At 42.2% G+C, this 23154-nt stretch overlaps 1 protein-coding gene across 2 annotated transcripts in view; it reads right to left on the bottom strand.

The window, feature by feature from the left end:
* Positions 1 to 1604: 1604 nt before the first annotated feature.
* Positions 1605 to 23154, bottom strand: part of DNAH9 (dynein axonemal heavy chain 9) — a 329643-nt gene continuing 308093 nt past the window's right edge. The window contains exons 14-15 of one of the 2 annotated variants that reach the window (XM_049110232.1): positions 8811 to 9200; positions 1605 to 2054 (exon numbers count right to left, since the gene is read on the bottom strand). In XM_049110232.1, the coding sequence (XP_048966189.1) occupies positions 1827 to 2054; positions 8811 to 9200 (618 nt within the window). In that variant the 3' untranslated portion in view covers positions 1605 to 1826. The remainder of the gene's footprint in view (positions 2055 to 8810; positions 9201 to 23154) is intronic. The other variant, XM_025428358.3, reaches the window with a different exon arrangement.

Raw genomic sequence — 23154 nt, 5'->3', positions numbered from 1 at the left:
GGGACCAGGACCCCCGGGTCAGGACCTGAGCGGAAGGCAGGCACTTCACCCAACTGAGCCATCCAGGCGTCCCTAACATGATCTTCATTATCTCATTTTGTCAGTAGATATTAGGAAGCGGTCAGTAGTATTGACCTACTTTCAGTTGTGTCAGGTGTGACGTGTACCTAACCTGCCCACCTGTCCTTTCTTGAAAATCACATGCCCCACAGTGTCCTGCTTTCAGAGTGGTTTCCACCTTCCTTCTGTCTTGTCTGCCCCCCCCCCTTTTTTTAATTTTATTTATTTGAGAGAGGGAATGAGCAGGAGAAGGTGGAGACTGAGCACAGAGCCCAGTGCGGGACTCGATCCCAGGACCCCGAAATCATGACCGGAGCTCAAGACAGACGCTTCACTGACTGAGCAACCCAGACGTCCTTCTTGCCCACTCTTATTTTACTCTTCTGAGGACCAGGAAGGATGAGGCTCATGAGGGCAGAGCTGTGTCCTTGCAAACAGATTAATATGTAGGCATGGAACCGCAGGTTGTTGGCAAACCATGGCAAGTATGTTACAGGCTGATGAGAGACAAAAGTCAGATTGGAATTCCTGGGTTCCAGAGGAATTTGTTAACTGTCTTATGGCATGGAGGTGAGGAGGAAGCCCCTTGCTAGGGGGTATAGGAGCCACAGGCCAGAAAGTAGGAAAATCATGGAGGAATTAGCATTTGATCTTGTATTCAATAGAGTGTTGGGATTTTATGTTTTAGATCGCAGTTCTTCAAATGTGTTCCCTGGACCGGCAGCATTGGAAGTTGTAAGGGATATATGGGATTAAGGATTCTGGAAGGAGTACTGGGCCCTCCTGGACTCTTCTTAGCAAACAGACCTCCCTCTAAGAGCTCTTTACAGGAACTGTGGAACTCTTTGGGGTTCCGGGGAAAATTTGTTCCACCGAGAAAAATCTAGAAAATTGTTAGGTTAAAAAGCTTTAGGGGAAGGGTTTCTCCACGGATCCCTCTTAAATGATCTGAAGGATGATACAGGTACAAGGCGGCAACCTACCTTGCTCACAGTTGTGTTCTCAGGAGATTGATTAACTGATTGAAGGCATGTGTGAATTAATGAAGGATAAATATCATGTGTGTACTTCCCTTATCCTCGAGCCATGATCAGCAAAATATGGCCCACCATCTGTTTTTGCAAATACGTTTTACTGCAGCCCAGCCACACCCATTTATTTATGTGTTGTGGCTACTTTGAGGCTATAGTGGCAGCGCTGAGTCACTGCAACAGACACAGGCCCTGCAAAGCCTAAACTATTTGCTGTCTGGCCCTTTGCAGAAAAAGTTTGGTAATCCCACATCCAGAGTACTGTCTCCCAGACCATAGCGTGCATTCATATCCTTTCACCTCATATCATTTTCAGCTTGTCAAAATGCAGACTAACTCGGGGGTGGTGTTGATGTGGCTAATCCATGGAGTAGCTGGGAGCTAGAGCACAGAGTTTACCAGCATGAGGGCTCAAGCGTTTGTGGTTTGTTTCTCTTGGTCTTAGGATCGTTTATGACTCGGTCACTCTCAAAGCTGGGACCAGACACACTTGAAGAGTCAGTCACTTTATTAGGAAAGGTGCAGTGTTATGGAATGCTTCTCCCCTAGTTCCTGGGTCTATACTCTTCCAGCACCACCTTACTATAGGCACTTCTCTCCAGGTTCCCTGCAAGAATTCTACAGCATTGTGAGTACGTATGATTCCTTATCTTCATGTTTGTGTCTCCCCTCACCCACTTGTCCTTCTGGGCAGCCTCCAGCTCAGCCTTGTTGTCTCAGTGGTTCTGCAGAAAGCTAAGTCTGGAGAAGCAAAGCAACTCCAGCTAGCACCCACTTCGATGGTTTCTCCTTAGTCTTCAGGTTGAAAGTCCACACGTAGGTGGGTCCCCGCTGACAAGTCTTGTACACAGGACAAGGATAGACACTGCGGTGGTCCTGCTTATCTGCAGGAATGGCTTTGATGAACATCACAGGCATGGGCGGTGTCAGATCCTTCAGCTTTGCGTCTGTAATGATCCCAGCCTGAGGACAAGAACAGGAAAAGAGCCAGCTTAGATCAGACCCAGAGCCCGGCCAGCCAGCCTTCTGTCCAAAGACCCAATAGCTGAGAGGCTGGCAAGGCTGGCTGCCTTTATGCTTGCTGCCTTACAGGTTCGCTCAACAATCCAGGACAGAATGCGTCTGAGATGTAGAAAACATATTTCTACTGCTTTTCAGCCTAAATCACTTTTTGAAGGAAAGTTCTACAAGTTGTTATGTGTCACATACAAATTAATCCCTTTGAAAGTTGAGTCTTTTTAAATTTTTTCATCCATTCATTTCATAAGCATATTGAATGCAACCGTTTGCCAGATGTCATCATGCCAGGTGCTAGGGGTTTATTTTTTTTTTAAGATTTTATTCATGAGAGACAGAGGCAGAGACACAGGCAGAGGGAGAAGCAGGCTCCCCGCGGGGAACCCCATGTGGGACTTGATCCCAGGACCTCGGGAACACACCCTGACACTCAACCACTGAGCCACCAAGGCATCCCTCTGCTAGGGTTTTAAAGATAGATAAGGCACAGCTCCTGCCTGCAAATGCTTTAGATTTTTAAGAGTTTGGTTATGTCCTGTTCAGTTTTATATGGGACCTCATCCTCTCACAAGAGTGTTTTGACTTTTTGAGCAGGGCTATGTTCTATCCCTACTCATGTGATAGGGACCTAACTATTCTGTAGCTTTCTAGTTGGGGCCTCTGTGGTTTTCTGAGAGTCCCATTAGAGTAATCTAGGACAGTTTTTTTTTTTAAATTAATGAATGGATTTATTTATTATTAGTCCCGAGAAATGTTCTGAAGAACAAAAGGGTTCCTTCATCAAATAAACTTGGGAAAAGGTGTTTACCATACCCTAGGCTTGAAGCTTTATAGTGCACACTAGTACACTGAATATAGGAAATCCTAGCAATAACGGAAAGCGATGAACTTTATTTAACCTGGTGTTCCCCAAACTTGTTTGACCACAGGACTCTTTTCTTGGCAATCTATCTATTTCCCACGACAACATACTTTGGCAAATGTTGATACAGAGTGATTCACAAATTCCTTGCTTTTGTCCTGGTGATTCACAGCCCCTTCTACTATGGATAGGACTTGGCTCATTTTCCATGAAATTTGTTTATAGGGAGAGAATGTGCCTTTTTGGTTCTATTAGAAGCTGGTATGAGGCATGAAGAGTACTAGAACTTAAATGGTGGGGACCCCCTTAACCCCAGCAACTGAGTGTTTGTGGCAGGGAGTGGAAACAGGGGTAGAACTTTTTTTTTTTTCCTCATATACCATAAACACCCCAAACGTTTTATTTATTTATTTATTTATTTATTTATTTATTTATTTATTAAAAAGATTTTATTTATTTATTCATGACAGAGAGAGAGGCAGAGACACAGGCAGAGGGAGAAGCAGGCTCCATGCAGATAGCCTGATGCAGAACTCGATCCTGGGACTCTAGGATCACGCCCTGGGCCAAAGGCAGGAGCAAAACTGCTGAGCCACCCAGGGATCCCCAACACCAAACCTTTTAAAATGTACAATTCAGTATTGTCTAATGTACAGTCATCACTTTGTAATTCTAGAACATTTTCATCACTCCCAAAAGAAGCTAATCATTAGCAGTCACTATTAGTAGTAGGGTATTAATATCTCCAGTTATTATGGTTGAATTCTCTATTTGAACAGCATATTTGTTTCCATCTCTTAATTTTCAGCCTATTGTGTCTTTGAATCTAAAGTGTATCTCTGGTAGACAGCCTATAGTTGTATCAAAAAAATCCATTCTGCCGTTCTCTGCCTTTCAACTGTAGTGTTCAATCTATTTACATTTAATGCCATTACTGATAAGGTAACGCTTACATCTGCCACTTGACTCTTTGTTTTCTATGTCCTCTTTTTTTTTTTTTGCTTCTCAATTTCTCTTTTGTTGCCTTCTTTTCCATTCAGTAGAGATCTATTTTAGTATACCATTTTAATTCCCTTGTCATTTCTTTTACTATATTAAAATTTATTTTTTTTTGTGGTTTCCCTAGGGATTACAATCAACATCATTGTAAAAAAATCTACTTCAGGATAATACCAACTTAATTTCAGTAGTATACTAAAACTGTATTCCTATATAAGTTCCATTCCTTCTCCTTCCTATGCTCAAAACCTTGTGTTGTTTTCATTATACAAATAACATCTTTTATGCTTATCAGCACAGATTTATGGTTATTGCTTCTTGGACTTGTCCTTTGAATCAGATTAGGAAAGAAATAAAAGATACAAACTTTTTTATATTTACATATGTAATTATCTTTGCTGGTATACTGTTTCTTCATGTGGATTTGGATTATTGTCTTGTAACTTATTTCATCCTGAAGAACTCTCTTAAGTATTTCTTACAGGTCTCATCTGCTAGTGGTAAATTCTCTGTCTCTCTGTCTGTCTTTTTTAAATAGGCACCACATTCAGTGTGGAGCCCAGCGCAGGGCTTGAACTCATGACCCTGAGATTAAGACCTGAACTGAAATATAGAGTTGGATGCTTAACCAACTGAGCCACCCAGGCACCTCACCCTTCTCTTTTTCCTGAGAATGTCTTGATTTCTCCTTCATTTTTGAAAGATAGTTTTACTGAATATAGAACTGTTGGCTGCTCTTTCAGCACTTTGACCTTTCATTCTGCTGCCTTCTGGCCTTCATGGTTTCTTAGGAGAAATCAGCTGTTCATCCCATTGAGGACCCCTTGTATGTGATAAATTGCTTTTCTCTTGCAGCTTTCAAGATTCTCTCTTTATCTTATAATATGTCAGGTGTGGGTTTCCTTTCCTTTCCCTTTTTCCCTTTCCTTTCCTTTCCTTTTTTTCTGATGGGCTTGAACATATAGCCCTGAGATCTAGTCCAGAGCTGAGATCAAGAGTCGAATGCTTAACTGACTGCCTGAGCCACCCAAGTGCCCAAGGTATGAATTTCTAAGTTTATCCTGTTTGGATTTTGTTGAGATTCATGGATGTATAGATTATTATTTTTTTTTAATCAAATCTGGAAAGTGGCCATCACTGCTTCAAATAGTCTTTCTAGCTCTTTCTCTCTCTCCTCCTTTTGGGACTTCCACTATGGGGATGTTGGCTTTCTTGATTTTTCTCAGGTTTCTAAACTGTTCATTTGTCTTCATTCTTTTTATCTTCCTGCTTGTCAGATTGTATCATCTCAATTGATGTACTTCCAAGTTGGGTGATTCCTGCCTGCTCAAATCTTCTGTTGAATTTCCCTACTGAATTTTCATTTAAGGTATTAATACTTTTCAACTCCAGAGTTACTATTTGGTTTTTTAAAATGTATTTTCCTCCCATTATTAATATTCTCTATTCAGTGAGACATTGTTCACATACTTTGCTTTGGTTCTCTGAACATACTTAAAATGGCTGATTAAAAGGCTTTGTGTAGTATGTCCCACTTCTTTTTATTTTTTATTTTGTATTTATGATAGTCACAGAGAGAGAGAGAGAGAGGCAGAGACATAGGCAGAGGGAGAAGCAGGCTCCATGCACCGGGAGCCTGACGTGGGATTCGATCCCGGGTCTCCAGGATTGTGCCCTGGGCCAAAGGCAGGCGCTAAACCGCTGCGCCATCCAGGGATCCTCGTATGTCCCACTTCTGAACTTCAGGAACCATTTCTTTTTTTTTTTTTTAAGATTTTATTTATTTATTCATGAGAGAGAGAGAGAGAGAGAGAGAGAGGCAGAGACACAGGCAGAGGGAGAAGCAGGCTCCATACAGGGAGCCTGACGCGGGACTCGATCCTGGGTCTCTAGGATCATGCCCTGGGCTGAAGGCGGCGCTAAACTTGTTGAGCCACCTGGGCTTCCCAGGAACCATTTCTTTTGACTGCTCCCCCCCCCCCCTTTGGTTTCTTTGAATGTCTCATGATTTTTTGTTGAAAACGTCAACATAGGGTTTGTTGTTGTTGTTTATTTAGTAACTTCTTTTCTGAACTGATTCTGTAAAGTCTGTCTTTGTCACATATGACTACTGAAGTGGCCTGCCCAGTTAGCTGAGTGGTTAGCAAGTAACAGGACAGAGATTTTCTTAAACACCTGCATCCAGTAAGTCTCTCAGTTTTTGCTCAGGGGCTCTGCGTATGAGTTGGGCATGCCTTCAGTGCTCAGCAGGGCAGTTTAACATTCTGGCTTAGTCTTAACTTCCTGCTTGTAAAGAGCCTCCAGGTCAGCCAGAGGTGAGTTTATAGCCTTCTCAGGTCTTTCTTGAGCCTGTGCACAGCCCGGCACATGGGTGTGGCCTTCTAGGTTTCCAGGGCCATGTTGGAGGTCATCTCATGCTCCAGTTTCTCTTTTTAAGCTTTTTGGTTAGCCTGTTATTTGCACTGTTATCTAAAGGATTAAACAGTTGTCTGACTGTTTTTAGACAGAAAACAGTAAATGGCCCTTGGGGGGGAAAGGCTGTTCCCTTGCGTGAGCTCTAACTCAGGTCAAATAGAGACAGACTTATAAATGGGGGTTTTCCATGAAATCAACAGGTAGGGGAAAATAATGACAGTTTTCTGGGAATGGAGCTTTGAAAGAACTACAACTCCATTTTGCCTCAAATGGCTGGGAGGCTGCTGTTTGCACTACGACTGTGGCATGTTGGTTCTCAAGGCCACCACAGAGTTGGTGGGGAAAGAATAGAAACAGAGCAAGTTAAAAGGCTGCCCAGTAGGGTGCCTGGGTGGATCAGTTGGTTAAGTATCTGTCTTCAGCTCAGGTCATGGTCCTGGGGTCCTGGGATTGAGCCTCACATTGGGCTCTCTGCCTAGTGGGAGTCTGCTTCTCCATCTCCCTTTGCCTGCCCCTCACCCTGCTCATGCTCTTTCTCTCTGTCAAAAGAAAACAAAAAACAAAAAACAAAAAACAAAACAAAACACCCCACAAAACTTTTCTTTAAAAAAAAGTCTGCCAAGTGTTTCTTCTTAGTGAGAGTTGGATGTTTTTCTTCACAAAACACTAAAAAGCTAAAAGCCTTTGGTTGATCTCTAGAGTTGTGTAAAAAAGTGGGTTCTGACAATTTTGGGCCAGTGTTATGATTTTATGGAGGATATTTTTGGACATTCTTACTCTTACCTTTGCTGATGTCTTTCTAGGAGCAGAAACAGAACAAGAGTTCTTGGTGGGCGAGTATTGCTTTTTGGGAAGTTATTATGAAGAAACAAGGTAATAAAATATTGGATAATTAGATGATTAGAATCGGTGTCCTTTCCCCTTTCTCCCACAGTGCCAGTGCTCTTTTGAACTTCTTCCCTAATTGCTCCAATTTTTTTTTTTTTGTATTCTAGTTCTGGCCACCCAAGGCCACCCTATACCTAATATAATCCGTGTGTGATCCCCACTGATGGAATCTTGGACAAATGTTAGCATAGAGAGGGGGAAGGTAGCTTCCTTCTCAAGTTTCAGGCTGTTTAAACACTGTCTTGCTTTACTGTCTTCTCTGTTGGCCCTCAGTTGGTTTCATAGGGCTGCTGTAACAAGTTACTATGAATTTGGTTGCTTTAAACAACAGAAATATATTTTTTCACACTGCTGAAGGCCTGAGTCTTAAATCAAGGTATACATAGGGTCTGCTCCTTCTGGAGGCTCTGAGGCAGAAACTATCCCATGCCTCTCTCTTAGCTTCTGGTGGCTGCTGGCCATCCTTGGCATTTCTTGGCTTACAGATGTATCACTCCAATTTCTGCCTCTGTCCTCACAGGACATTTGCTTCTGTGCTTCCAATATGGCCTTATAAGGATTCCAGTCCTTGGATTTAGGGCCTGCTCTGCCCTAAGTGTATAGTAGAGTATAACCTCATCTTAACTACTTATATCTGCAAAGACCCTATTTCTAGGTAGGGTCACATTCTGAGGTTCTGGTAGAATTTTGGGAGTCATTGTTTAATACAGCTCTATGTGTATTTATATGACCTTCTATGATATTATAGATCTTCTAACAGTTTTCTCCCATTAATTCGATACTGACTGCTAGGAACAGTTAAGTGTCACTTACCAAGCAGGGTATTTGATTAAGCACCTCTTCCAGGTCGTGTGTATAACAAACATAAACTTGTTCTAGAGTTATCCATCCTTGCGCATGTCATTTATCCCAGCTAATCTTATTGTGACTCAAATTTTTATCAGGCTTCACTGAGGAATCCTTTCAGAATGCCCTGTAAAATAGCATCTACTGGACTCCCTTTGCAGACAGGGGCAATGTAAAAGGCAGAAGGGATGCTGGCCTTCCTAGAGCTCAGGAATGAGGAAGTGGCCGCGGGGGGTGAAATGATATCCCCCGGTCAGCCAGTAGCAGGGATAGCCAACTCCAACACCTTTGGAGCACTCTCTGTGTGCCAGGCACTATTCCAAGTGCCCCATATAGTAACTAATTTAATTTTTGCAGCCTATATATTTTCCCATTTAGCACTCGAAGAAACAGATTTGGAGAGGTAGAACCATGTTCCAAGGTCATAGCGGCAGTAGATGGAGATGCTGGGATCTAGATCCAGCTGTTCAGTTCTCGAGCCCTTGCCTTTAATTACTATACTCTACCCACTCTGTGAAGTCTGTGCTAGATGTGCCATCCCTGGCTGCATGAAAGTGGCTTGATGGCCTCAAGGGAAGGACACCTAGGTCAGAAGATCCCGGGACATGCCTTTTCGTGATCAGACTCAGTGGAGGCAACATGCAATTTAATCAGCCCACAGAGGGTGCCCTGAGGCTCACCCCAAGATTTACCTGTATGTCCCAGCGAGCGCCTTCCATGAAGAGGCCATGGATGTAGGCCCCTTCCCGAGGAGGGCTCTTGAAGTCCTCCCTGTTCTTCTTGGTCACATCACATTGCAGGGCCATCTTGTCCAGGGGCCACTCGTTCTTACGGGCCGTGGACTGCATGATGGCGGTCAGGAAGGACTGGGGGTTGAAGAAGCCTGTCAGCCACACCGTGGAGGGCATTGCAAAGTCTCCTATCCAAGCTTCCAACTCTTTGATTCGGTTGAGGAGGTCCAAAAACCAGGTTCCCAGGCCTGCTGTTGAAGGGTAGGCTCGCCTGGTCCAGGACTCTGGCACTGTGTCTAGGTATAGGGCGTTCTGTAAGGTCTCCATGTCACTGGTCATGGTCAGCTCCCCCTGTAGACAAAGAGCAAGAGGGCAAAGAGTGAGGGGGCAGGAAGTCCCTGGAAACAACTGGCCTTAGGGACCTCTGGCTCATGGCACACAGGCAGACAGATGACAACTCCAGGAGTGGTGCTGACACAGTGACTGTCCCTAATACTTGACTTGCAGACTTTAAAACTTTCCCTGCTCCATGCAATCAGAGTCTACACCTGTCTACTGATAGGAGTCAACGTCCACTGTGGACCCCAGACCACCTGTGGGTTCCCTGCTGCTTCCACCAACCGTAAAGCATCGGTTCTCCTCCAGCCTTTGCAGCAGCCCTGCAGGCTTCTGTGCACAGCTCAGAAGCACAAGAGGCCCAAGCCTGGGAGATCTGTGTCCCCCCAAGTCAGGGATTTCCTCCAGAATCGAGGTATTGGATACAGGGTCACCTTGAAGGAGCCCTCTTCCAACTACTGGATGAACTTTGTAAAGAAGGGTTACGTTGAAAACCATTGTTAAATTTGATTTTGTAACTTTGGTTATGACAAGGATCTCTAGCAATTTCTTTAAGACCCCATTTCTAGTACAGTGGGTTCTGTACAGGGGTTAGAGTACTCGACAAGCCTCATGGTATGGACTGAATATATCCCTTCCCCATGCACCCAAATATGTATGTTGGAATCCTGACCCACAGTGTGATGGTATTAGGAGGTGATTGGGTCGTGACGTGGGGACCTCACGAATGGGATCAGTGCTCTTGCTATAAAGGAGACCCCAGAGAGAGCCCCCTCACCTCTTTTGTCTTGTGGGGGCCCAGTAAGATGATGGCTGGCAGTGAACCAGGAAGTGGGCCCTCACCAGACACCAGATCTGCCGATGCCTCTGGAACTGTGAGAAGTAAATTTGTATTGTTTTTAAGCCACCCAGTCTGGTGTTCAATTATAGCTGCCTATGTGGACTGAGGCCGCTCGGCTTGCCTAAAGTGCAGACTGCTAAAATGGAGAGACCTCAGTGGAGCCTCGAGTCACCTTGCCTGTGGGATGGGAGACTGCATTGTGTAGTGCTAGGCCCAAATCTTTCTCCTAACTCTTGGAACTGTTTAAAAAAAAAAAAAACAAAAAAAAAAAACCTCTCTTTAAGAGGAACTTATTTCGGGTCCTAAGTGACAACTAGAAACTAACCTTCTGACCCCTGATTTATAGGAAATAGATGAATAACTTCTTTATGAAATTCACAGAGAGACTGTTGCTGTTGCATATATACTTCCTATACCATGGAGTCGAGTGGCTGGGCTATTTTCAGATATAAATGCTGTAATATTTTTTTAAAAAGGAAAACAGCCCCAGCTATTCATTGTTATGCGCAGTTTATAACTTAGGTTTAAATAAAGTTTCCCTAAAAATAGCTGATTTTTTAATAAAATAAGTATCAAAATTTAGTGCAAAGGGAAAAAAATGAATTCAAAGCCTCTTTTTTATGAGATCCTGTCTGTGTAACTATTTCTTGCCTTATACTATCTAGGAACTTCTTTACAATGATAAATGAGGGTGGACATTATTCTTGTTTCAAACTTAGAGGAAAAAAATTGTCTTTCATCATTAAATGTGGTCAGTTTTTCTTTGATGTCATTTATTTAGTTAAGTTCCTTTTCTTATTTTTCTGATATTTTAAGTCAAGGTTTGGTATTAAATTTTGTTAATTTTTTTTTCATTTATGAAGATAATCCTATTTTTTTCTTATGTACATTCATGTTGTGAATTCCACTGATTGATTTAAAAAAAAAAAGATTTTGAGAGAGTGAGAGAGAGGAATGTGGATGGAGGGGCAGAGGGAGAGTCAGAGGATGAAGCAGACTCCTCACTGAGCAGGGCTTGTTCCCAGGACCCTGAGGTCATGACCTGAGTTGAAGGCAGATCCTTAACCAATTGAGCCACCCAGGTGCCCTAATCCTTTTTTTTTTTTGTTGTTATTATGGTTAATCACATTGATTGTTTTGTGAATATTGAACCACTCTTGCATCCCTGGAATGAATCTCACTTGATTGAAGTGGATGATGTATATAATGTATTGTTGGATTGGTTTGCTAATATTTTGCTGAGGATTTTTAAATCTATGTTCATCAGAGATGTTGACTTTTTTTTTTTTTTTGTAGTGCCTGTCTAGGTTTTGGTATTAGGGTAATGCCATACTAGCTTTATAAATGATTGATCTATTACCTTTATGTTTGCTTCTACTCATGAAATTTAAATAATAACTTTTATTTCTAATTGTATCCTTTTCTGCTTAAGTCTCTTTACCATTTCTTATATGGGTGGTTTAGTGGTGATGAACTCCTTTAACTTTTGTCTGAGAAGCTCTTTATTGGTTTTTAAATTCCGAATGATAAACCTTACCAGGTAGAGTATCCTTGGTTGTAGGTTTTTTTCCTTTCAGCACTTTGAATATATCATGCCAGTCCCTTCTGGCTTGTAAAATTTTCCTCCCTCCTTCCCTCCCTGCCTTCCTCCCTTCCCTCCCTTCCTTCCACACAGGGTAGCTGGATGTGGGGCTCCATCCCATGACCATGTGATCATAACTTGAGCTGAAATCAAAGGTCGGATGCTTAACAGACTGAGCTACCCAGGTGCCCTCTGGCATGTAAAATTTATGTCAGAAACTCAGCTGATAGCCTCATGGGGTTTCCTTTGTATATAAATAGTTGTTCTCCTTTGGTACTTCTAAGATGCTCTCTTTATTTTCAATCTGTGACATTTTAATTATTATGTATCTTGGTGTGGACCACTCTGAATTCATCTTGTTAGAGACATTTTGTGATTCCTGGACCTGGATGCCTTTTTTCTTCCTAAGGTTAGGAGAGTTTTCAACTATTATTTCTTCAAATAAAATTTCTGTCTCTCTCTCTCTCCTTCTTCTGGGACCCTTATATTGTAAATGTTTGTATGCTTGATATTGTGCTAGAGATTGCTTAACCCACCCTTATTTTAAAAATTATTTTTTCTTCTTTTTTTCTTCAGCTTTAGTACTTTCCATTACTCTGTCTTCCAGCTTGTGGTTCTGCTTTGACATCCTCTAACTTAATGTTGATTCCCTGTAGTGTATTTTTCATTTCAGTTATTGTGTTCTTCAACTCTGTTTTTCTTTCTTTCTTTTTTAAAGATTTTATTTATTTATTCATTCATGAGAGACACACAGAGAGAGAGGCAGAGGGAGAAGCAGGCTCCCTGCGGGGAGCCCAATGCAGGACTCAATCCCAGGACCCTGGGATAACAACCTAAGCTGAAGGCAGATGCTCAACCACTGAGCCGCCCAGGTGCCCCTGATTGTTTCTTTTTTAATAAATTCCATCTCTTTGTTGAAGTTCTCACTGAGTCTGTCCACTCCTCTATCAAGTCTGATCAGCATCTCTGTGATAATTACTTTGTACTCTTTATCAGGTAGATTGCTTTATCTCCATTTCATTTAGTTCTATTATCTGTGCCCCCAACCCCCCCTTCCCGCCCCTGGCCCCAGTTTGGTTTTGTTTTCTCTTATTTGGAGCATATTCCTCTATCTCCTCATTACTGTCTGTGTTTGAGTCTGTGAATTAGTTGGAACAGCTACTTCTCCTAAACCTAAGGGAAGAATATTGTGTAGGGATGTCCCCTGTGTAGACTGCATGTGCTTAGTGATTTTGACTGGCTGACTGGAGCTGTAGTGGGTCGGGGTGCTCCAAGCTGGGCCCTCCCTGCTGAGGTGGCTAGAGCTGAAGTTAGGTGCAGGCTAGGAGCCCCTGGGGTGCAGCACCCAGGGGACGCCCTGGTGAGTCATCTAGAGTTGAAAGAGGTACAAGCCTGGGGTGTTCTGGGATGCTTTGTGCCCATGTTGCCTTGGTGAGCTGACTAGTAGTAGCTTCAGTAGATGCTGTCCAGGGGTGTCGTGGTGTGTGCCTTACGGGGGCTGCCTTGATGTGAGGACTAGACCTGTGTGACTGGAGGCCTGGAGCTCACTAAGGCAGCTGGCCATCTAGGGTCCCCAGACCTTGCTGTCATCTGTGCTGTCACAGTGGAGGAGATGGGCACTGGGTGGCTCAGTCAGTTGAGCGTCCAACTCTTGGTTTTGGCTCAGGTCATGGTCTTGTGGTCATGGGATGAAGCCTCATGTTGGGCTCTGCACTCAGCACAGAGTCTGCTTTATATTCTCTCTCTCTGTCTCCTCCACTCTCTCAAGTTAATAAAATCTTTAATAAAAAAAAAAAAAAGGTGGATCATGAACAGTGGCACTCACCCAGGCCTCTGACGCTAGAAGAAATTTCCAGCAGTTCCCTCACCATTTGGTGGAGTAAAGCTGGTTCCTTTACATTCTATCTGCCCTTTTAAACTGTTTTTTTTTTTTCTGTGCCACAGGGCAGACAAATCTGCCCCCAGGCCCTCAGTACTATTCCTTTCCACTGTACCAAGGCCCTCTATCCAGTCAGCCCTCACCACTTCTTCAGGAGGAATTGTTCTATATATAGGTATGGATTTGGTATGACCCTGGAGAGGGCTGAGTTCAGGATCTTACCATGTCACCATCTTGGATCCTTTCCTCCTCCCATCTTTTAGGGTTGGTGACAAATTCTGTTATGATTTTCCTTTATCTGAAAAGGTCTTGATTTCCCCTTCATTCCTAAAATATTTTCTCTGGATATAGGATCATACTCTATGTGATACCTCAGGAGAGGGAGATGGCATAAGAAGTCTGCATATGGATTTCTCTTGACTCTGCTGTGAATTTTCCCTTCATGATCCAGCCATATATATATATATATATATATATATATATATATATATATATATATATTCATTTATTTATTTATTTATTTATTTATTTATTTATTTATTTTTATTCTTTAAAAAAAAAAAGATTTTATTTGAGAGAGAGCGAGCGAGTGCACATGAGCATGAACGGGGGAAGAGCAGAGGGAGAGGGAGAATTATACTCCCCACTGAGCAGGGAGCCCAATGCTTGGCTTGATCTCAGGACCCTGAGATCATGACCTGAGCTGAAGGCAGATGCTTAAGTGACTGAGCCACCCAGGTGTCCCTGTGCGTGTATTTTTACTGTCCCATTGTAACAGTCTCAGTCAAGTGTAGAATTGTGTGCTGAGATCCAATCTTCAAATGCAGAAGTGATCTGGGGACAGGATCTCTGACACAACAGTGTGTTAGATCTTGTTGGTTTGTTTATTCTGACAATTCTAATCAGTACTTTGGACACTTAGATCATTTATATTTAATGTAATTATCAGTATGACAGAGTTTAAATCTACTTTTTTTTTTTTTTTTTTTTTTTTACTTATTTCATTGGCTGCTCTGGGTAGGGGTTGGCACATTTTCAGCACAGTGTCAAATAGTAAATACTGTAGGCTTTAAAAAAAAATACTGTATGTGTGGGAAATATCAGAAAGGGAGACAGAACGTAAAGACTGCTAACTCTGGGAAACGAACTAGGGGGGGTAGAAGGGGAGGAGGGCGGGGGGTGGGAGTGAATGGGTGACGGGCACTGGGGGTTATTCTGTATGTTAGTCAATTGAACACCAATAAAAAATAAATTAAAAAAAATACTGTAGGCTTTCGAGGCCGCATGGTCTCTGTTGTAGCTACTCACCTCGTCAGTCTTAGCACAAAAGCAGCCATACACAATGTGTAAATTAAATGATTGTGGCCTTAGTCCAGTAAATGCTTACAAAAACAGGTTGTGGGCTGGATTTGGCCTGCAGGCCATTAGTTTGCTGACCCCTCCTCTAGGATTTACGTATGTCTCTTTACTCACAGTCTACCTTCAAATAATATGCCACGTCACGTACAATGTAGCAGTTATATTCCTCCCTTTCATTTTTATGCTATTGTTGACATACATTTTGGTTCTACATATGTCATAAAAAGCCCATAGTAATTATTATTTTTGTTTTAATTTATTTATTCATGAAAGATCCAGAGAGAAAGATGTAGAGACACAGGCAGAGGGAGAAGCAGGCTCCATGCAGGGAGCCCAACGTGGGACTCAATCCTGGGACTCCAGGATTATGCCCTAGGCAGAAGGCAAGCGCTAAACCAGCTGAGCCACTCAGGCTGCCCCTTATTTTTGTTTTAAAAAGTCAATTATTTTTTGAAGATTCTTAAGTGATAAAAAAATGTCTTTAATACTACTCACATATTTACCATCCATGGAGACAGTCATTTCTTTGTGTAGATCTGGATTTCCATATGGTATCATTTTCCTTCTGTCTGGAGCATTGCTTTTAACTTTTATTTTAGGCCTGTTGGATATGGATTCTCTTTGTTGTCTGAGAACATGCTTATAGCCATATCTCAGAGATATTGTGGATTTGGTTCTAGACCACTGCAAGAAGCTATATATTGCAATAAAGCAAGTCAAATGAATGTTTTGGGTTCCCAGTACGTGTGAAAGTTAATGTTTACACTGTAATCTATTAAGTGTGCATTAGTATTATATATGAAAAAACAATGTACATACCTTCACTTAAAAATAGCCATCATCAGGGATCCCTGGGTGGCGCAGCGGTTTGGCGCCTGCCTTTGGCCCAGGGCGCGATCCTGGAGACCCGGGATCGAATCCCACGTCGGGCTCCCGGTGCACGGAGCCTGCTTCTCCCTCTGCCTGTGTCTCTGAGCCTCTCTCTCTCTCTGTGACTATCATGAATAAATAAATAAAATCTTTAAAAAAAAATAGCCATCATCTGAGCTTTCAGCAAGTACTCATCTTTTTGCTGGTGGAGGGTCTTGTCTCATTGATGGCTGCTGAGTGTTCAGGGTGGTGGCTGCTGAAGGCTGGGGTGACAGTGGCAGTTTTTGAAAATAAGACAACAGTGACGTTTGTTGTATCGATTGACTCTTCCTTTCACAAACAATTTCTCTGTAGCTGCAATGCTGTTTGATAGCATTTGACCCAAATTGCAGTCCATCCTCTCAAACCCTGCTGCTGCTTTATCAGCTACATGTTTGGAATATTCTCAATCCTTTGTTGTCACTTCAAAAATTTCATAGCATCTTCACCAGAAGTAGATTCTATCTGAAGAAACCACGTTCTTTGCTCATCTATAAAAAACAACTACAGGGATCCCTGGGTGGCTCAGTGGTTTGGTGCCTGCCTTCGCCCCAGGGCATGATCCTGGAGTCCCGTGACACGTCAGGCTCCCTCCCTTCATGGAGCCTGCTTCTCCCTCTGCCTGTGTTCTGCCTCTCTCTCTCTCTCTCTCTCTCATGAATAAATAAATAAAATCTTAAAAAAAAAATAGAAGCAACTCCTCATCCATTCAAGTTTTATCATGAGATTGTAGTGAATCAGTCCCATCTTCTGGCTCCACTTCTGATTCTAGTTCTTTTGCTTTTTGTACCACATCTGCAGTGACTTCCTCCACAGAAGTCTTGAACCTCTCAAAGTCATCCATAAGAGTTGGAATCAAGTTCTTCTAAACTCCTCCTATTCCTACTATATCCTATGGTTGATATTTTGACTTCTTCCCATGAATCACAAATGTTCTAAGTGGCATCTAGAAGGTGAATACTTTCCAAAAGTTATCAATTTACTTTGTCCACATCTATCAGAGGAATACAATCCATGGCAGCTAGAACCTTGTAAAATATATTTCACAAATAATAAGACTTGGAAGTTGAAATTCCTCCTTGATCCATAGGCTACAGAATGGATGTTGTGTTAGCAGTCATAAAACCAACATTAATTTCAGGTACATTTCCATCAGCACTCTTGGGTGACCAGGTGCATTGTCAATAGGCAGCCATATTTTGAAAGGATTCTGGTTTTTTTGAGCAGTGGGCTTAAAATATTCAGTAAACCATGTTGTCAACAGATGTGCTGCCATCCAGGCTTTATTGTTCCAGTGAAAGAACACAGACAGAGTAGATTAAGGACAATTCTGAAGGGCCCTGCAATTCTCAGAATGGTAAATGAGCATTGGCTTCAACTTAAAGTCACCAGCTGCATGAGCTCCTAACGAGAGAGTCGGCCTATTTAAAGCTTTGAAGTCAGGCATTGACTTCTCTCCAGCTGTCAGAGTTCTAGATGGCATCTTCTTCCAACAGAAGGCTGTTTCATCTACATTGAAGATCTGTTGCTGAGTGTAACCACTTTCATTAGCTCAATCTTTTGGAGAACCTGCAGCTTGCACCTTTATGTATGAAGATGATTTCTTTCCTTAAACCTCCTGAACCAACCTCTGATAGCTTCAGACTTTTATTCTGCAGCTTCCTCACCTCTCTCAGCCTTCATGGAATTGAAGAGTGCTCGGGCCTTGCTCTGGATTAGGCTTTTACTTAAGGGAATGTTGGGGCTGCTTTGACCTTCTATCCAGACCACTGACATTTATCCACATCAGTAAGACGGCTGTTTCACTTTCTTATCATGTGTGTGTCCACGGGACAAGCAGTTTAATTTCCTTCAAGAACTTTTCCTTTGCATTCACAACTGAGCTAACCATTTGGTGCAAGAGGCCTAGCTTTTGGTCTATCTTGTCTTTTAACATGCTTTCCTCACTAAGCTTAATTGTTTCCAGCTTTTGATTTCAAGTGAGAGACATGTGACTCTTCTTTTCACTTGAACACTTAGGAGCCACTGTCGGGGTTATTAATTGCCTAATTTCAATATTGTTGTGTCTCAGGGAAGAGGGTGGCCAATGAAGAGGGTGAGGGACAAAGGAATGGCCAGTCAATGGAACAGTCAGAACACATAAACATTTACCAATTACATTTGAAATATTGTGAGAATTACCAAAATGTGACACAGAGAAATGAAGTGAGCAAATGCTGTTGGAAAAAACGAGGCCTATAACTTGCTTGATGCAGGTTGCCACGATCTATTTGTAAAAAAAAAAAAAAAAAAAAAAAAAAAAAAAATGCAATTATCTGCAAAGCTCAGTAGAGTGAAATGCCACAAAGTGAGGTACGCCTTTATTTAGTTTTCTTTTTGTGCTAGTCAAAGGGTTCTGGGTTTATTATTATTTTTTAAAGATTTATTTATTTGAGAGATGGCGAGCAAGGTGGGGAGGGACCGAGGGAGAGAGAATCTCCAGCAGACTCCTCACTGAGCAAGGAGCCTGGCATGGGGCTTGATCCCATGATCCTGAGACCATGACCTGAGCTGAAATCAAGAATCAGATGCCCAACCGACTGAGCTGCCCTGGTACCTCTCGTTTTCTTTTTGGCACTTTTCTGTTAGCACATTCATGCTATCTCTCCACTGTCTCCAGTTTGCATAGCTCCTTATGAGAAATCTGCTCATTTCTTTCTTTGCTCCTTTGCATATACCCCGCCCCTATTCCCGCCCCTCACCCCGCCTTCTTTACCCTTGAGTTTCACTAAGGGTGAAGGGTACCTTTACATAGTTTTCATTAGGTATATTCTGCATAGGCTTATTGAGCTTCTTGCGCCTATGGGTTTATAGTTTTTGTCAAACTTGCAAAACTGTGGCATTTCTTCAAGTGTTTTTTCCTGACCCTTGCCCTCGCCTCCATCCTCCTGGGACTCTAATTACATATATTAAATCACTAGATATTATCCCACAGGTCCCTGATGGGCTGTCTACTTTTTTCCAGTATTTTGCTTTTCCCCTCACTTTGGATAGTTTCTTTTGCTATGTTTTCATCATCTGTAAATCTTCCAAACATCTCATTTTTCATTCAGCTATTATATTTTCCATCTCTGCACGTTCCATTTATATGTTCCATTTGTTCTTTATCAGGTTTGTATTTTCTTCTGTCTCCTAAACATATACAGCAAACTTACGATCATGTCCTAACCTCCTTGTCTGTGAATTCCATCATCCCTGCCATTTCTGGCTCCTTTCCAATAGGATCCACTTTTCTCCTGGATATAGATCATATATATTCCTGCTTCTTTACATGCTTGTAATTTGCTTAGCTTATGTCAGACACTATGAATTTTACATTTTTGAGTGCTGGATTTTGGTCTATTCCTTTTAACAGTGCTGGAATTTTTTTCCCCTGCAGTTAATTTACTTGAAATTAGAGGATCTGTTGGAAGTTTGTGTTTCAGCTTTGCTACAGTGGGAGTACAGACCAGTTTTAGTCTGAGTTCAGTTTAGCCTGCTACTAGGTTGATACTCTTCTGAGAATTCTCTTTGATATTTCCTGCTTTTTTAAATTTTAAAAAATTTTTATTTGTACTCCAGTTAGTGGGAACACAAACACATATTCCCAGCTCTATGTGAGCTCTGAGATTTGTTCTCTGTTCCTCATGGTTCCTTCTCAGCCTTGGATGGTTTTTTTCCTCACTCACGTGTAGAGCAGTAGCCAGCCAGAGTCTCGAGGGGAACCCCTGTGCAGATGTTTGAGGCTTTTTGTCTGGGCGGCTCCCTGATGTAGGCACTCTGCTCTACAAACCCCGCTGCTTTGGCCTCCACAAGCTCTGCTCTGCACATCCTCAGTTCAGTAGAACTGTGGAGCTCTTTGCTGATCTGCAGCCCCGAAACTGCCTCCCCATAATAAGCTCGTACGATGAAGGGAGCAGCTCTCTCCTTCCTTTTCTGTCAAGTATCACAGTTGTGTCCTGACACATTTTTTTTTTAAGATTTTATTTATTTATTCATAAGAGACACAGAGAGAGGCAGAGACACAGGGCAGAGGGAGAAGCAGGCTCCATGCAGGGAACTCAATGTGGGACTCAATCCTGGGTCTCCAGGATCATGCCCTGGGCTGAAGGCAGCGCTAAACAGCTGAGCCACCTGGGCTGCCCTGTCCTGACACATTTGTCCAGACCACTGGAATGTACAACACCAATAGGGAGCCCCAGTATAAACCACGGACTGTGGGTGATTGTGATGAGATGGTGTAGGCTCCTCAGTTGTAACAAATGGACCACTCTGGTAGGAGATGCGGATGAGGGGCAGGCTGTATGGGAGCTGGGAGTATGTGGGAAATCTCTGTACGTTCCTTTTGATTTTGCTATGAACCTAAAAACCACTCTAAAAAAATAAGATCTTAAAAAATATGCGATTCTGAATTTTAAACACTATTTGGAAATCTGAAATCATTTTGATAGAGAAACATAAAATGTGTAACTTGGCTTTCTTAAAACTTTCTCACATCTGCTTATAATCTGATGTTAATTCTTTCTGACAATGCTTTTACATTTGCTGATTGAATGTGGAAGTGACAGAGCCTTCGAGAATGTACTGTCTCTGAGGTTTTGCCAGTTTGAGAGTGAAGAACAGTTTAGGAAAAGAGGAAACCATTCACCTTGTAGTTAGGTGTCTGACGTCAGTATTCCCATGACCTTTAGATGAAGTAGAAATGACTCACATTCATTGTAGGGGCTGAGAGGGAATGAGAGAGAGCCCCACCACAAATTCACTAAGTCAGAGTTGTGTCCCTTCTTAGGAGAAGAGGAAAGCATAGATTCTAGGACAGCATTTCCTGGAAGCTGTTCAGAAAACATCAGTTTCTTGAGGTGTTTCCAGATCAGTGGAGGCTGGGGTGGGCAGACAGGAAATTTCTGGCCATGCTCTGGGCAAGTGGGCCCTTCTTAAAGGTCCAGCTATACTATCATACAGAAACCTGTTTACATTTGTTCAAGCCCAATCTTATCAAATTCCTCAGATTCGTAGGCTGCAGTCCACACCTAAGGACTCTAACCCCTGGAGGGCCAGGAACTTCCATTTGGAAAGGGTACCTCTGTTGGATCTGAAGCAGCTGGGTGCTCTGGGCTCACAGCCAGGCAACCAGCATTCAGTCCAGAGGGCGTCAGCAACACCCACATCCTCTTCCTCGAGGGGCTGCAGGCTGCACCCTGTCCTGATGGTCAGTTCCTATCTGCTTTTTCTTCCCAATGAAGGTGGCCTTTGCAGCCAGCTTTCATCTGTCTGTAACACAGGAGGGGAGGTGATGGGGACGGTGGTGGGAATGACATGAGCTGCACCCCTTCCAGTCTGACTTCCAGACCAAGGGTGACCACAGCCCATCCAGCTGGGTGTTCTGACGGTGCATTGGAAGACGGAAGGCACATGGGGCAGGGCGGCTGCCTGGTGAGCGGTGACTGTAAGTCGTCAAGAGGTTCAAAGCAAGGCCCTGTCAGACCTGTGCTATTAAGTCAGAACAATGGATCAGAGTAAAGAGTTGAAATGGTTAGTTCTCCAAATCAGCAAGCTGGACTTCAAGTTTGAGTATCCTTTACATATTTAGAAACAGAGTTTGTTAATTGCCACTGAAAGCCTAAGGGAGAAAAGAAAAGTCTGATGTCCTAAAACATTTGAATAATCAAAAACGATTCCCAGGGCACCTGGGTGACTCAGCTTAAATGTCTGACTCAGGTCATGATCTTGGGGTCCTGGGATGGAGCAGCGGGGAGTCTGCTTGTCCCTCTTGTTCTGCCCCTCCCTCTGCTTGTGCTCTCTGTCTCTCTCTCTCAAATAAATGAAGAAAATCTTAAAAAAAAAAAATTCCCAGCCCTGCCCAGTGTGTAGGCTGGCCAATCATTCCAACTAAGAGAGCACTAGCACTGCTCAAATGCGATATAATGTAAGCTGCAAATGTGAGTAACGTGTGTAATTTTAAATTTTCTTGTAGCCCCCTATAAAAAATTAAAAAGATGAACTTGATTTTCATAATATATTTCCATTGAACTCAATATATCTAAAATGTCAGATATCTTAATATGTAGGTAATAGAAAAATTAATAGGATATTTTATATGTTTTTGTCTTATATCATTGAAATATGGTGTTTATTTTTACTGTTTCACAGAAATTTTTTCTTTTAATTCCTGTGTAGTTAATATACAGTGTTATATAGTTTCAAGTGCACAATATTGTGATTCAACAATTCCATACATTTCTCAGTGCTCATCACGGCAGGTGCCCTCCTTCATCCTATTTCACCCATTCCCCCCACTCTGGTCACCATCAGTTTGTTCTTTATAAGTTAAGGGTCTGGCTTTTTGTCTCTTTTTTTCTTAAATTCCACATATCAGTGAAATCATATGGTATTTGTCTTTCTCTGACTTATTTCACCTAGTATTATTCTCTAGTGGCATCTATGTTGTTGCATAGACAACAACAATGGCAAGATTTCATTCTGTTTTATGGCTGGATAATATTCCATTGTATGTATACACCACACATTCTTTATTCATCAGCTGATGGACACTGGGGCTGTTTCCATAATTGGGTGTTACAAAATGATACTGGTCTAAACATAGGGGTGCATATATCCTTTTAAATTAGTGTTCTGGTTTTCTTTGGGTACATACTCACTACTATGATTACTGGATCATATAGCAGTTCTAGTTTAAATTTCTTGAGGCTCCTCCATACTGTTCTCACAGTGGCTGCACCAGTTTGCATTCCCACCAACAGGGCACGAGCGTTCCTTTTTCTCCATGTCCTCGCCAACATCTGTTGTTGCTTGTGTTGTTGATTTTAGCCATTTTGATAGGTGTGAGGTGACCATCTTATTGTTTTGGTTTGCATTTCCCTAATGGTAAGTGATGATGAACATCTTTTCATACGTCTGTTGGCTATCTGCATGTCTTCTTTGCAGAAATGTCTGTTCATGTCTCCTGCCCATTTTTAATTGGATTATTTAGATTTTGGGTGTTGAGTTGTATAAATTCTTTATATATTTTGGATACTAGCCTGTTATTGGATATGTCATTTGCAAATATCTTCTATTCAGTATGCTGTCTTTTAGTTTTATTGTTTCCTACCTTGTGCAGAAGAAGCTTTTTATTTTGATGAAGTCCTAATAGTTTATTTTTGCTTTTGTTTCCCTTGCCTCAGAAGACATATCTAGAAAGATGTTGTTATGGCTGATGTCCGAGATGTTATTGCCTGTGTTCTCTTCTAGGATTCTATGCTTTCAGGTCTCACATTTAGGTCCTTAATCCATTTTGAGTTTATTTTTGTGTATTGTGTAAGAGAATGGTGAAAGAAAGTGATCCAGCTTCATTCTTTTGCATGGAGATATCCAGTTTTCC

The sequence above is a fragment of the Canis lupus genome, chromosome 5 (genome assembly GCF_003254725.2).
Source record: "Canis lupus dingo isolate Sandy chromosome 5, ASM325472v2, whole genome shotgun sequence".
Taxonomy (NCBI): Eukaryota; Metazoa; Chordata; class Mammalia; order Carnivora; family Canidae; genus Canis; species Canis lupus.
The sequence above is the reverse complement of the archived record's forward strand: the minus strand, read 5'-3'. Positions and strand labels throughout refer to the sequence as shown.